This window comes from Copadichromis virginalis, linkage group LG14 (genome assembly GCF_057382275.1).
Source record: "Copadichromis virginalis isolate Kocher_CV1m ecotype Utaka linkage group LG14, C_Virginalis_male_GT1.1, whole genome shotgun sequence".
Lineage (NCBI taxonomy): Eukaryota > Metazoa > Chordata > Actinopteri > Cichliformes > Cichlidae > Copadichromis > Copadichromis virginalis.
In genome coordinates this window covers 19,735,170-19,748,344 of record NC_140631.1, presented here as the reverse complement: position 1 = coordinate 19,748,344, position 13,175 = coordinate 19,735,170, and the positions used below count along the sequence as shown (strand labels likewise).

The window sequence follows — 13,175 nt, the reverse complement described above, 5'->3', positions numbered from 1 at the left end:
TGCGTCTGCTGCACGGGGGATGTTGGTGATGCTGACCCTGAGGGCAATGCCTTTACCAGATACCCTCATACCCCCCTCTCTTACGTTCTCTATCTTCCTCCCACTCTGTTTCTGGGGGCAAATGCTCTTCATTTTTCTTCTAACAGCCCTCTCTTTCTAGGTTTTTTTTTTTCGTTCATTGTTTTTCAAATTAGTTTTATTTTAAACTGGAACATTCCTCCCAGTGCATTTGCCTGCGTTTGACTCTGGCCTCTTCTACTTCTCAAAAGTGATTGATGCTGTTGGACTGGGACACACGCCACGGGAGTAAGATAGGGGTGCTGGGGGGCACAGGCTTTCTTCCGTCACCTCCCTGAGCTGGATGCAGGGGCAAGACAGGGGGCCAAAGGGCGGCCATCTTTTTCCCAAGCCTCTGGTTTGGTCTCTGGAGAGGTGGAGGGGGGCTAAGTGCTTGTGTGTGTGTGTGTGTGTGTGTGTGTGTGTGTGTGTGTGTGTGTGTGTTTGTGTGTGTGTGTGTGTGTGTGTGTGTGTGTGTGTGTGTGAGAGAGAGAGAGAGAGAGAGAGAGAGAGAGTATGTGTGTGTGTGTTTGTACGTGTGTGTGTGTGCATATGCTTGCAAACGCCAGTACAAGAGGGAGTCAGGATTTGATGGGATTTGCTGATGTTTGTTACAGAGACACACTCTTTTGGAGCACTCACTTCATTCCTCCCAGCGCTAAACCATTGACATAAACATTGCTAAGTGGAAAAAAATGACCGAGTGCTGACCTTCTTTTTTTTTTTTCTTTTCTCGTTCTCGTCTCCAAAATCCATGGAGACCGCAGGTCTCAGAGCATTTGAGCCACCTGGAGATGCGGTTAGAGTCATTTAGCTCTTAACAGCAATGTCATAAGAACTGCTTTGGTTTCTGTCCTACCACCATACGCTGTTATGAGTTGCCGTTAACCTCAAAAAGCTGCTCAATAATCTCTGACACAGTCTCCACACCCCGAGCCGTTGATTTGACTCATTTCTTTCAAACTGAAAAAAACAAAGAGAAACTTCTCTTAATAATTTCACATTTGCAAATTCTGAATACCCGCAAACGATTTGTGTAGACTTAGAAATACAGGTGCAAACAATTTTAAGTTTCTGGTGCTGTGCAAGCAGAGCTTTGGAGATTTCTCGTATTTGAACGCATACTTGTTCTTTTTCAGACCACTGAGGTTTTGCCAGTTTTAAATTCTGTTATTTTTTCACATCTGTAAACCCCCCTCTTTATGTATATTCATGTAACAAATCCATTGGCGCTATAAATATAAACACAAACATGTCATGTCTGTCTTGGATATTTGGGATGAAATATTTTGTGTGTCTTTTAAGGTGGTTAGAGCCTGATTTTGCAACTGAAGTCACTATTTTTCCCCTTGTGAATGGACTGGGTGTGTTTAAAATGAAACGTGTTACTGTGAGAAAGAAAAGATACAGAGCAGATGTGAGGCAGGGATTTAGGATGTTACATGCTTGGCCCTGAGCCCAATGTCACACACACTGCTTCCTGACAACAGCCATGACATGGTAATGTTTACACTAACCCAGCTCTACTCTATACTCTCCAACACTCACACCAAAGGATCTGTTGCAAACGCCCACTGAGGAAATTCACTTTATGTGCATGTGTGAGTTAAGTATGCGTGTGTGTGTGTGTGTGTGTGTGTGTGTGTGTGTGTGTGTGTGTGTGTGTGTGTGCGCTAATAAAAGAGTGAGGGTGCATTTCTGCACAATCTCACCAAAATCCAGGCACAGAAATCACACACATGCAAACACGCTCCACCAACATCCTGGAGTGATACACACTCGCGTATTCATTCATTAAATTCACACCCTGCACTCTTGTGTGTATTGTATTACAGCATCCTTCCATTCAGTGAAACAGGCACACACACACACATACAGGGAGGCGCACACACACATACATTCACTCCCAGGCTCTCCTGAGTTCACTGTACATTTAAACATGCACTCCCATTTAGTACACGCAGACACAGCTGTGATCTGGCACTCAGAGACCATTGGCCTGTGTTTTATATGATGTGATTTGACAGCTGGACAGTTGCAAGAGGAGGGGAATTGGGGGGGGGGGGGGGGGGGGTGGAGTACAATTTTAGGAGAGAATATGGATAGGGAAAAAGAGAAGTCACAGAAGTGGGACTGCAGTGGTGGGAGGAGAAGAGATGAGGGGAGGAGGATCTAAGATGTGGGGCCTTGAGTGGAGTTGGGGGGGGTTCGCCTCTGATGAGGGGCACGTCCTCACGGGCGAAGGCCCATTTTTTATTTTCTAAAAGTAAACAGGCAGCCTGCGGGGGTCTGGAGGGTTATGGGAAAGGAGGAAACATTGATACTAATCAGGCCAGCGCACACTTCCCCCTCTAACAATAAAACAAAACAAGAGTGGAAACACGGAAAAGCGGCAGACAACTGCGGGGGAATGGGCTACACAACTGTGCACATTTGAAGCGCATGGCATGGTGATAGAGCTAAAGCAAGAAATGCAAGTCAATAAAAATAGTGAAGAGTTCATCTGCTTCTACTACACTGCACATTTGTAGTTTTATTTTTAGATGTCTGAACCGTTTGAATGAGTTTCCACATTAGGCTTCTGAGACACGGTTTACAATAGAGCCACTCTGGAATCTCTATCCCATAATTCAAAGTTCTGCTTTGGTTAACTGAAATCTTGAAATTATTTTTTTGCTTCTTCTCCTTTGATGAGCCATTTTCTCCAATGCTTTTTAAAAATATCACTTGAGATCGTCAGAAATGCATTTTTCCCCTTTTCACCTACAGCTTTTGGCATTGTACCCTGATTGAAAAATGATTGCTTTCTTCTCTGTTAGTGTTGTAATTTTATTTATTTATTCTCTTTTTGGAAACGCTCTGCTTTTAAGTACCAATCATTTTTTAAACTTCCCTTTCCCAGAGTTCTACAGGCCATATTTCTAGGAAGTGTTCGTGTGGTAAGTTCCTCTTGATAGCGCAGTGACTAATTACAAACCACTTCAGTAGGAGAACATGCAGTTCTGAAAGACATGCAATCACTGACGGGGGTGATGATGCAACAGATGCCAGCTCACCAGGAAAGGTGGTGCTTTAATGAATCCTGTGATAGACCTCCCATTGTTTTAATGTTTATGTCGTGAGCATAGCAATATGCAGAGCTTTTAAAAACAATGAGCGTGCTTTACCAGTAGTGGTAAAAGTGAATTCCTCTAACTGTATCCCGTAATTTGCGTTGGTTGTTGAGTCAAGTCCTCTTTGTAATAGTTAATGGTCAGTTGCTCACTTTAGCATTTTAATATAAACTGAATTTATACAACAATTAACCAAAGGAAAAAAAAAAGAATCCAACAACTGCTTGTTTCTTAACTGAGTGGATCATTCCTTTGGGCGTTGCTATTTACTATGATACACAACCTTCATTTTTCATATGAAACATAGAGTAACACTGATGTATGATCCCTTTAGCTGTGAGGACTAGCAGACTGCGAGACTGTGCTAATAATGGAGAGGAGGGAGGGAGGGAGAAGAACGCAAGACAAGTAAAGGGAGGTCTGGGAGGCAAAGAGACGCGGAGGGGGGTGGGGATAATTGAATTATCTGCACAATGGAGTGATGGGGGGCACGTGGTGCCGCTAATGGAGGAAGAGATGTCCTTTTTAGCGGAGCTAATTGTTCAGAAAAGAGCTGAGCCTTTGTTCAGGGAGGCCCTGCTACTTTCCCAGTGCACTTTACATCCACACAATTTAGCGGCGTGTGCGCACACACATACACACAAAAACACATGCACGCGCACAAACACATTCGGGAAGAAAAAGATTTTGGAATGCGAGGCATAAGAAAGAGATGTGCACAAGCACAGTAGACATCTATGAGCAGAGACAGACTCACACATACAGGGACACAGCACTCCTGTCCCAGCTAACCCTCTGATCTCAGCAGGAGTGCATCCAGCCTGTGGCACCTTCAGACAGCATCCACCACAGATAGAGCTGAGACTGAGCTGTTAGACAGAAGCCACAAGGACCCCACTGTTTTACTGTTTGACTGTCTGCCCTGTGTGTGTGTGTGTGTGCGTGTCCCATATGTGTGTGTGTGTGTGTGCTTGAGTGGCTGTAAATAAATGACTGACTGATTACATGCTAAATGGCTTCTATTCACGCAAATACCATACCCATCAGATCATAGACATTCTCTGGGACTTTGGGATTTTATCCCAGTCATCTTTTAAGGCTTCGCGTTTGTAAATGTGTGAGAATGCACACGCCAAACATCGAAAGCCTCAGAGCATCCAAGGCTCCTGCAACTACTGCGAGGGTGCCGCCATCAAAGACAAATATCACTTGACAGCTGTATGGATTGCTCTAAATCAAATAACCTTTCAGTTAACTCTGTGAAAAGTAGCAGGTGCAACGGTTACATCTGAGGATTATAGACAGGCAGAAAGCACAGATGTGCCAGTAAGAGACTGACAGCAAGCAGCAGCGAGGAGAGAGAGAGAAGGCTGTTTTTGCCGGGGGTGCTATACAGCAACACAAATGAGTGAAGGCAGCTAACTGTCAAAACCATGGAAACAGCATTTGCCAGGTGAAGAAAAAGAGACACTGCAACCAAAACTTGTTTGATCTAGGACATGTGTCCTGGGGGTACTGTACATGCATGAGACGATCGTTTCATGTTTATTGCTAAAAAGAAAATGACACAATTGTTTTAGCAGTTGCTTATGGAATTCAGATTGTTCAAAACTGTGTTATAATAAGCTTGTACGACTGATGATGAGAAGCTGATTGTTTAGCATTTAACCTTTCCTCATGTCAGAGTGCTGTTCGCCTTGCTTTTAAGGGTCATTGTACACCAGGCAATGGCCACTGCTCTGAGAAACAGCTCAACAATGTACTAACATAATATAAATATATTCAGATGCATAGTGGAGCCAAGAATTTCAAGAGCTTTTGTAATCACTTTTTAACAGGATTATTATTAAGATATTAGTTTACCAATTAGTATGCACGTTTCATCACTAAAATCAAATGAAATATTAACAAAATATGTAAATCAATAGAGATGGACAGGAACAAAGTGAAAATCATCCAGAGTGTCACCAGCCCAGATATTAGTCAGCAACACCATTAAACTCTAAATGGCTGCCCTTAGGCACAAAAGGACCCAGGCTGTCCTTTTAAGAGCAGATACAAGGGAGTTCATTAACAGAAGACAAAGAGGTTCAGTCAGAGCGTTTGAGAGACCGACGTGCTGACTGCTGGAGAGCTACTGTTTCTTCCTCCATTCTTCTCCTCCATCACCCCCTCTACTTTAAAGCCCCCCTCCCTCCCTGGTGAGGCAGCTTTTCTCACCGCAGAACCCACCAGCACTCCTCACAGATGAGGCTCCTATCAGGGCAATGAAACCCGATCCAGGGCTGCTAATGGAGTCGGTGAAGTACCACCAGTTGAAAAAAATCCATGCGTGATCAATATCCCTGGCTCCCCAGCCTCCTCCCACATCGTCCCATTTAGACGTACAAGTGTACAAGACATGCAGATGTATCGTGTGGATGTGCATCATAGGATGTACCATTGATTCATTCTAACTAGGTTTCTTAAGATGGGGCTGGCTGTGGGATATGTGCTCTAAAGAAAATTATTTACATTTTAAATTTCTTACAAAACCTGGTTAAAAATGAATCATCTGTTATTACAGCTTCTGTTGCCATGGGAGGTGCTCCTTGATGGTAGTAGCTTGTGAAGAGTGGAGTCCTACTGTGGCAAAAAGCCCAGTCTTTCTTTTGTCTTTATTCTTTTTCAGCAGCAGAACAAATACATGATTCAATTTCCAGTGAGGCATGGTCATTGTTCCTGATTATTGGCAGATAAAAAAAAAAAAAAGCGAGCAGAAAACTAAAGAAAAAGCAGTTTGCATTTCCCAAACTAGATTTTCATTGACGGTCTCGGTAATGCAGATCGATTTAAACATCCAGACAACTAAACCTCGCATTACTTTTGTGCCTTATTTTTATTTTATTTTTATATCTTCATTTTCAATAAAGGTTAATAGGGCAACTGTTTGTAAAGACAAACTTTGTTGTGACTGTGCTGCAGCAGCATAAAGAACACAGACGTGGCTGACTTTTATTGATCTCTGCAACCTGAACAGGAAATACTCTGAGGTGTTTATGAGGGTGAGTTACAAGTTATGAGGATGCCTGGACCCACAGAATATATAGGACAGAGACAGTCCAGGTTCTTTTAGCTCTTAGTAACTTCATCTCAGCTATATAGCTTATTTGTTTTGAGATTTTAGTAGAAATACTATTTCCACACATTAATAACTCTGATTTAATAACTCAGACTCTGATTTATAGATCAACATTAATTCATTCCTAATGGTTTGGCATGCTAAATTAGGTGATAAAGACGTTTTTTTTCCGTTAGTCTCTCTTAAAAATATGTGTATACATATTTAAAATGTTCATCATCAAATCACCAGCGTGTTTCTCAACATCAAGAGCAAGGCGCCGAGTGCGTACGATGACGTATGTAGGCTGCTCGGGGTCACAGGTAACAGCTTTCACATGAGCTGGTGTGTGTGTGTGTGTGTGCGTGTGTGTGGGGGGGGGGTCTAGAGGGAAGAGGTGGGTGTGGGGTGGGGGTGGGGGTGGGGGGGTCCTTGTAATTGAATTGTGAATCAGCTAGCAAGTTATTCCCAGTCACCGCCCCCTTCTCTGTCGTCGCACTCTGGTTCTTCACAAATGCAACGCCCATAGCCACAGATACAGAGGAGGGAGTAAGTGAGTGAGTGTGTGAGTGAGTGAGTAAGAAAGAACGAGGAAAAGAGGGAGTGTGTGTACCGGAGAGGGAGAAAGATAAGTTAGGAGTAAAAGAATCTGAATCGTTTCTTTCTTTTCCATTTCTTTTTTTTAGTGTGAGAGGAGAATATTATATATATATATAAATATATATTTTTTTACAAAACCAAGAACTGATCGGGACGCCAGAGGAGGAGGAGAAGATTTTTTTTTTCCTTTGAAATATATTGCGCTTTTGGAGGTGTTAGAATTAAAGAGGGAGGCGGCGTTATTAATTCACGCTGATCTGATGATCATGACGGCAGCTGTCGATATGAAACCGACGTTAACAATCATAAAGGCTGAAAAAATGGACGGTGAGTAATCTCAACTCTTCTGAGCGCTTTGACAGCTAACACGAGACTTACTGTACATTACTCCTCAATGTTTCTTTGTAACACAAGCGGCTGTCTCCGGATTACGCTCACAGTAAAGCACGCTGCTAATTCTCGAGAACAAGTAGATGAGCTGAGAGAGGGACATAACGTCCTGAACGCATTTCTTTGATGAAGGCGCTGCTGGTTGCTCAATATTGGACTCTACAGGCAAGACTTGAGAAAGATGAAATCATGCCTGAGGGTCTAGAGTCTTGCAATAGACTGTACTGTATGCATACATGCATGCGTGCGTGTGTGTGTGCTCCGTATTGCTAGAAATCCGGCTCTGACAGGTGTGACTGTTTCAGATGTGATGATGTGCTAATATGAAAAAAAAGTTAGGACACTGGACTTTTTACATTTATGATCAGTCATCACAAAGCATGCTGCTTTGCATAGCATTGGCAATTTTTACTAGTACATGCAAACAGCAGTGTGACTTTTACTGTTTATGCATGTGTGTAGCTGCCACTTTAAGACACGCTGTATGTTTTATGACAGTTCTCTGATGATCTCAAGCATGAACAGCTATCCGAGTTAAGTTTTGCTACATTTCCTCTTTTTGTACAGATGGTAACCCTATCTCTCTAATCCTGCTTTGATCTCACCTAACACTGACCCATATATTCCATGCCATGCTGGAGAAATCCAAGGCATATTGCCCAGCCGGCATGGGAGACAGGCAGTGGTGCCTAATAACCCCCTCCCCTCCCCTCACCCACCAACCAAACTGCCTCCTCTTTCTCCCTTTCTTCTCTGCCTCCCTCCCCACCACCTCCTCCTTTAGTGGCTGAAACTGACTTTCCAGAAATCAGGAGAGGCAGGCTGAGGTGATGAATCTGCAGTGCTGAGGCTTGCCTCTCTCTTAACTCCACTGCCCAGAACCCTTTGGATCACTCCAGGGGTAGTCCAGGGCGCAGGCAGGGGAGGCCGCAACTGTAAGCTGTTTTCGTGTTGGGGTTTAAACCTTTGCGTGGTTTCACTTCTCTCTTTATCTTTTTTTTTTCATAGCATATGGTGGCACGTTTGCAGGATTTGCATTCAGCAGCTTTTTACATTAACCAATCCCCCTGTGCTTTTGCAGTTCAGGTGCAGAGAACCTATTAGCAGAGTAGCAAGCAGCAGTGATGCATCATGGAAATCTGATACTAATTGCTAGTGCTGACCCACTAAGGGGCTGTGACTCACCACATTAACCGCCTTCTCCCTGCTGTCAATACCTGCAGAGCATAGATTCATACATGCACATCACACAAAAGTCGCAAATTCTGCTGACAGCTGCAGAATTGTTGCCAAAGCGTAGCACAATCTTGCAAAAGCATTTCGCAACTCTCGCTCCTACTTACGCTAAGTTGGGTGCACTCAGGTCAAGCCAAGCCTGCCAAGGAGCAGTTCACAACTTCACACAAACACATCCTTTCTTCACCTCCCTCTCGCATGCATACACGCACACACTCACGCACACTGTTCTTGTTTACTTCTTGGTGTTACCATAGTCGCAAGATAGATGTACTACCAATGGCCAAGGCTGTTCTTCAGCCTGATAAGAAATAACAAATTTAAAGGCATGACCAAGTTGCACTTGCCCTTTGCTTACAGCTTACTGAAAGAAAGTAGTCCACACAGGTCAAGTTCTTGGACTGTTACTGTGAGAAGCACCTCTGCAGCAAGTGGTGATGGCAGCTCAGCTTTAGCCCCGTCAGGTCTATGGCATTGTTTTGAATAACACCTGCAGTCACACACTGCACATGCATGCACACCCTGCTAACAGTCTTAAGTGGTTTCTAGCCCACCTTGCTCTTTTGTTTGTTTTCTTTTTTTGACGGAAGTGACAGCAGAGGTAACTCTTTAAAAGTCATTCGCGCAGAGGTAAACCCAAAATAACACTGCTTACTTCACTGTTATGGGATTCACTTCGAAGCACCCCAAGCTTACTTTGTTGTGACCCAGCCGGTGGGGTTGTTGTTGCTGAAAGCACTCTCTAGCCACGAGGAAACTTCTACAGAGACTAATTTGAAAGATAGTGTAGAACATTACCTCACCAGGCGCATTGTAGTACATTTGAGAAACATTTATTATGGCTGCCCAGTGATGGATTTAATATTCAACAGAGTTAATTATTTACAATACAGTTTTTAGACCTGAATGAGCAGTCCCTGTTTTGTTTATGTCTCTGCCAGGCCTGAAGGTCGAGGTTCAGTGAAAGACAGGAATGTTTTGTGAATATGCCCTGCTGGGTGGTATGCATAGAAGCATAGAAATAGCTTTGGCAAGGTTCAGGTTTATCTGATCAAAAATGCTGCACTTTGTTGTAACTGGCAGTTCTGACGTTTCTTCCGAGAGACCTTATATGGCATCCAAATCCACACTTTAAAAAAGGCAGCAGATGCACAAGCACATACAGGCCATGGCAAAAACAGTAGACTCATAGAAGGACTTCACCTACTTTCTCTTTCATGGTTCCTCTCATGTTGGTGCACTGTGGAGAGGAGTAGTAGCTTGAGTCAGGAATGAGGGAGTTACATAAGTTTTTTTTTTTTTTTCTTTCTTTAGTGCGTTTGTGACAGCACTGCTTGAGTAGCACAGTGTAATATATGCCAGTGTTTGAGTGTGCGTGGCTGGCTAGCAGCTGTGCAAACACTGTTTGGGTGATCTGTGCTTCTCTTGATGTGGTCTGTCAATGAACTGGGCCAAACAGAGCAAACGGGTCAGTTTTTCTTCTGATGTCTGGCGTGTCGAACTATCTAGTTTGTGAGATCAAAACTTTAGTCCAGCCTCACCTACTTAACATGAGGTTTCATTTGAATGGGATTCGACTGTCCCTAGAGGGCAACAGATATCAGTTTGCTCAATGGGACTCCCTGTGACAATTTGGCTTTCACAATGACTCTTTCTTTCTTTCTTTCTTTCTTTCTTTCTTTCTTTCTTTCTTTCTTTCTTTCTTTCTTTTCAGTGTTGCACAGTGGTGCCACTTTGTTTCATTAAATGGGTTATTCCCGCATCCAGTCAGCCAACCATTCACTGGTTCCTACATCTGTTGCGTTGCCCATAGAAACATAAAACCGTTATGGTGCGTGGGTCTTTCTTGATGCTTCCCTCGTGACTACACACCTTAATATTTGCTTATAAAGCTTAGTCATAAAAAAGGCGTGCTAGCTCCACAGACAGCAGTCGACTAAATAATAAGCATATGGTGAGTAAGGGGTTGAGGAGCTACCAAGGTGTGGCCAATGAGGCTACAGTAAATGGCTATAAAAGCAAAAGAGATCACAAAGGCTAGAATGCCTTTCTCGCAGCTTCTGATTTTATTTGCATTACATAAAAACACCGACAACCAAAGCAAAGGAGAGAGGAACAGAAAGCATTAACAAGCATTTTTTGTTACTCTTTTCAGTCATTCACCCACCCACTGACTCAATTCCTCCACTAGCATTCTTCCCCCCTCCTTTCCCTTTCTCCCTCTGTTTCAATGTCTTTCTGTTGGCCACATGAGTTTCTCTCATGCCCTTGATGTGGTATATACTGTAGTGAGTTCCCGGTGAATGCACTTTGTCCCATCCCCAGTCATTCCTAGTTTGTAATCCCTGAGTCATGGGACTAGACGCCTGCTACACCACACGCCACTGGCTATGCGCCGGTGTTGATTAGCTTACAGCTATCACAGTCCTCTGCCCCTCATTACTAGTATGACGGGGAACCCTGACTAGCTTTTCACTGTCCAGAAAGGCCTTCAACAACTGCCCACGGATCTCTACATTGTCGTGAAAATCTTTTTTTTCACAGAGTTTCTGTTTTATATTTCCACATTTAGTAGCTGTATTTCCTATAATAAAATGGAAACTTGGCCGGTTTAGGAACACGCCTGCTTTGGGGATCAGTCCACTGTCTTTAAAGGTAGTCGGTTTGTTTCAGTGCAGATGTTCGGCTGTCCACAACGAAGTCGGATAACTTATTTTGCTCGGCGTGTGCTCTACATTGTGCTCACTTTCTTCTCTTTTGTCTATGCTTGCTTCACAACACCTGTTTTCGGAGTTGGTGTGCATAGCATGCTGCTTTTGTAATCAGGTGAGCAAATGGGGCACAGCCACCGAGTGTGCCCATATCAGACCCACAGCGTCAGATGTATGTAGATCGACCAGCCCGCCAAAGCAACAGATGACAGAGAGGGGTGGTGTTTGCTTGGCGTTTAAGTATGATTCTGCGATGCCTGTAATGAGCGACACAGTCAAATGGAAGACATATGTCCAGAGTGTGTGTTTTATGGGCTGTGTTAGTTAGAGTACTTTTTTTTGTATTAAACATTTCATCACTGTTATTTTGTCGTAGAAATTGGGAGTGTAGACCATTGTTATTTTTGCTTCACGTAAGTTCTTATTGCAGACACTTCTTTGTTGCTCTGCAACGTGTATTTGTTTTATGTGTGGTTTCAAGGTAACTGTGACCACATTTTGAATCACCAGCAGGAATTTTACAAGATCTGGTCATTGCTTTAATCATGACCAGTCACAGTGTCAAATGAAGCAGCACGATATCCCCGTACGTCCAGTCATCCTTTGACTAAATGAGTCACACCCTGTCTATGTATGCTTGTCTATGTGAGTGTGTGTTTAAGAGAGAGAACTAAAGAGAGTGAGATAAGATATTTCGAGCACCAGTTTACACAACTGCAACGTTAGTCTCATGTTTTTTGAAATCACTTCCATCTCGTATTGCAAAACCCTGAGTTGTAACTTTCCAGCTATCAAAATCCTAGTTTAAATCTTTCAATCAGTACAGTCAGCCAAACCCGAGAAGTTTCACAGCATCGTGAAAAGCGTGCATATCTTTATAAAAAAGATAAAGGAAGAAAGATGTGGCCAGATGTTTTACGCTCCTATTAGCTGTGGAGCTGACACGGAGCCCAAAATAGAAGAGCGATTCATCTTCTTGAGCTGAGACCATTTTGCCACTCAGACCGCGAGTCATTTTTGGTCGCATTAGAGGAAAACAAGAAAGCTGTGAGAAGCACATTGGCGATTGTAAAACAGAGGTGGAATGCGAGGCATGCAACATGAAAACATGGCGGTCTTGGGAGAATTTATTTATGAAGTATCCATCTGCCGCCCAAAGTTCGCCGTCTAACAAGCAACAGTCTTTTTATATGTGTATATGTATGATGTCTAATTGGACCCAACCGTTACAAGCATACATGTTGCAAACCGTAAGCATGGTTGTGTTGCAGACGGCTCCATCCAAGTGTGTGAACGTGCATCTTTATACTGTCCCACATGAATCGTGCGTGTATCAGGAACCCGATTGCAGAATGTATCAATTTGGACTAAAAATGGGGCAGGCACCATGTTTTGTGGAAAAAATGCAACACAGAAAGTAAACTGTTTGTCAGATATGTCGTGTGTTTGGTTTAACGCCTAAACAGTTCCTCCAGAGCATCCCATGTCTGTTTATAACAGCAATGGAGCCTGGACATGGCTAGGCTAGCGCCACCTGCACTCTGGACTGTAGCACTTCCCTGTCAACCCCCCCCCCCCCCCCCCCTTTTTTTTTTCTCCACTATGCACTGATGCATAAAACAAGATGAACTGATCTTATTGGACTAAGTAAGTAAAAACAGACCTTTTCACACTGTTAAAGACAGACCAGTGCAGCTTTTAGCCAGTTAAAGTTGCAGCAAGGAGCCAAATCCTGCTGAAAGCTCTTTATTTTTTTATTTTTTATTTTTCTAGGACAGAATTTCTAACAAGCTTTTAGCAAAAAAAAAGAAAAAAGAAAAATAATGTTAAGTGTCTCTTGGTGATGGCGTGGATCAAAGTGAATGTCATATCAAGCACCGAGGCCATAGCATAAACAGTAGAGTTAATGCACTTTCACATCATGGGCTAATATGATTTCAGAGAAGGAGGGAGTGGAGGAAAGAAAAA

The 13,175-nt window shown here is 43.2% G+C and overlaps 1 protein-coding gene across 3 annotated transcripts in view; it reads left to right on the top strand.

Annotated features, from left to right (window-relative positions):
* The window catches only part of ets1 (ETS proto-oncogene 1, transcription factor), a 35,232-nt gene that overhangs the window by 6,280 nt on the left and 15,777 nt on the right, over positions 1-13,175 (top strand). The window contains exon 1 of one of the 3 annotated variants that reach the window (XM_085429771.1): positions 6,801-7,197. The exons of the other annotated variants lie outside the window; for them this stretch is intronic. Within the exon in view, the coding sequence (XP_085285897.1) occupies positions 7,131-7,197 (67 nt within the window). The 5' untranslated portion in view covers positions 6,801-7,130. Of the gene's footprint in view, positions 1-6,800; positions 7,198-13,175 lie in introns of those variants that run through there. 3 annotated transcript variants of the gene reach the window in all.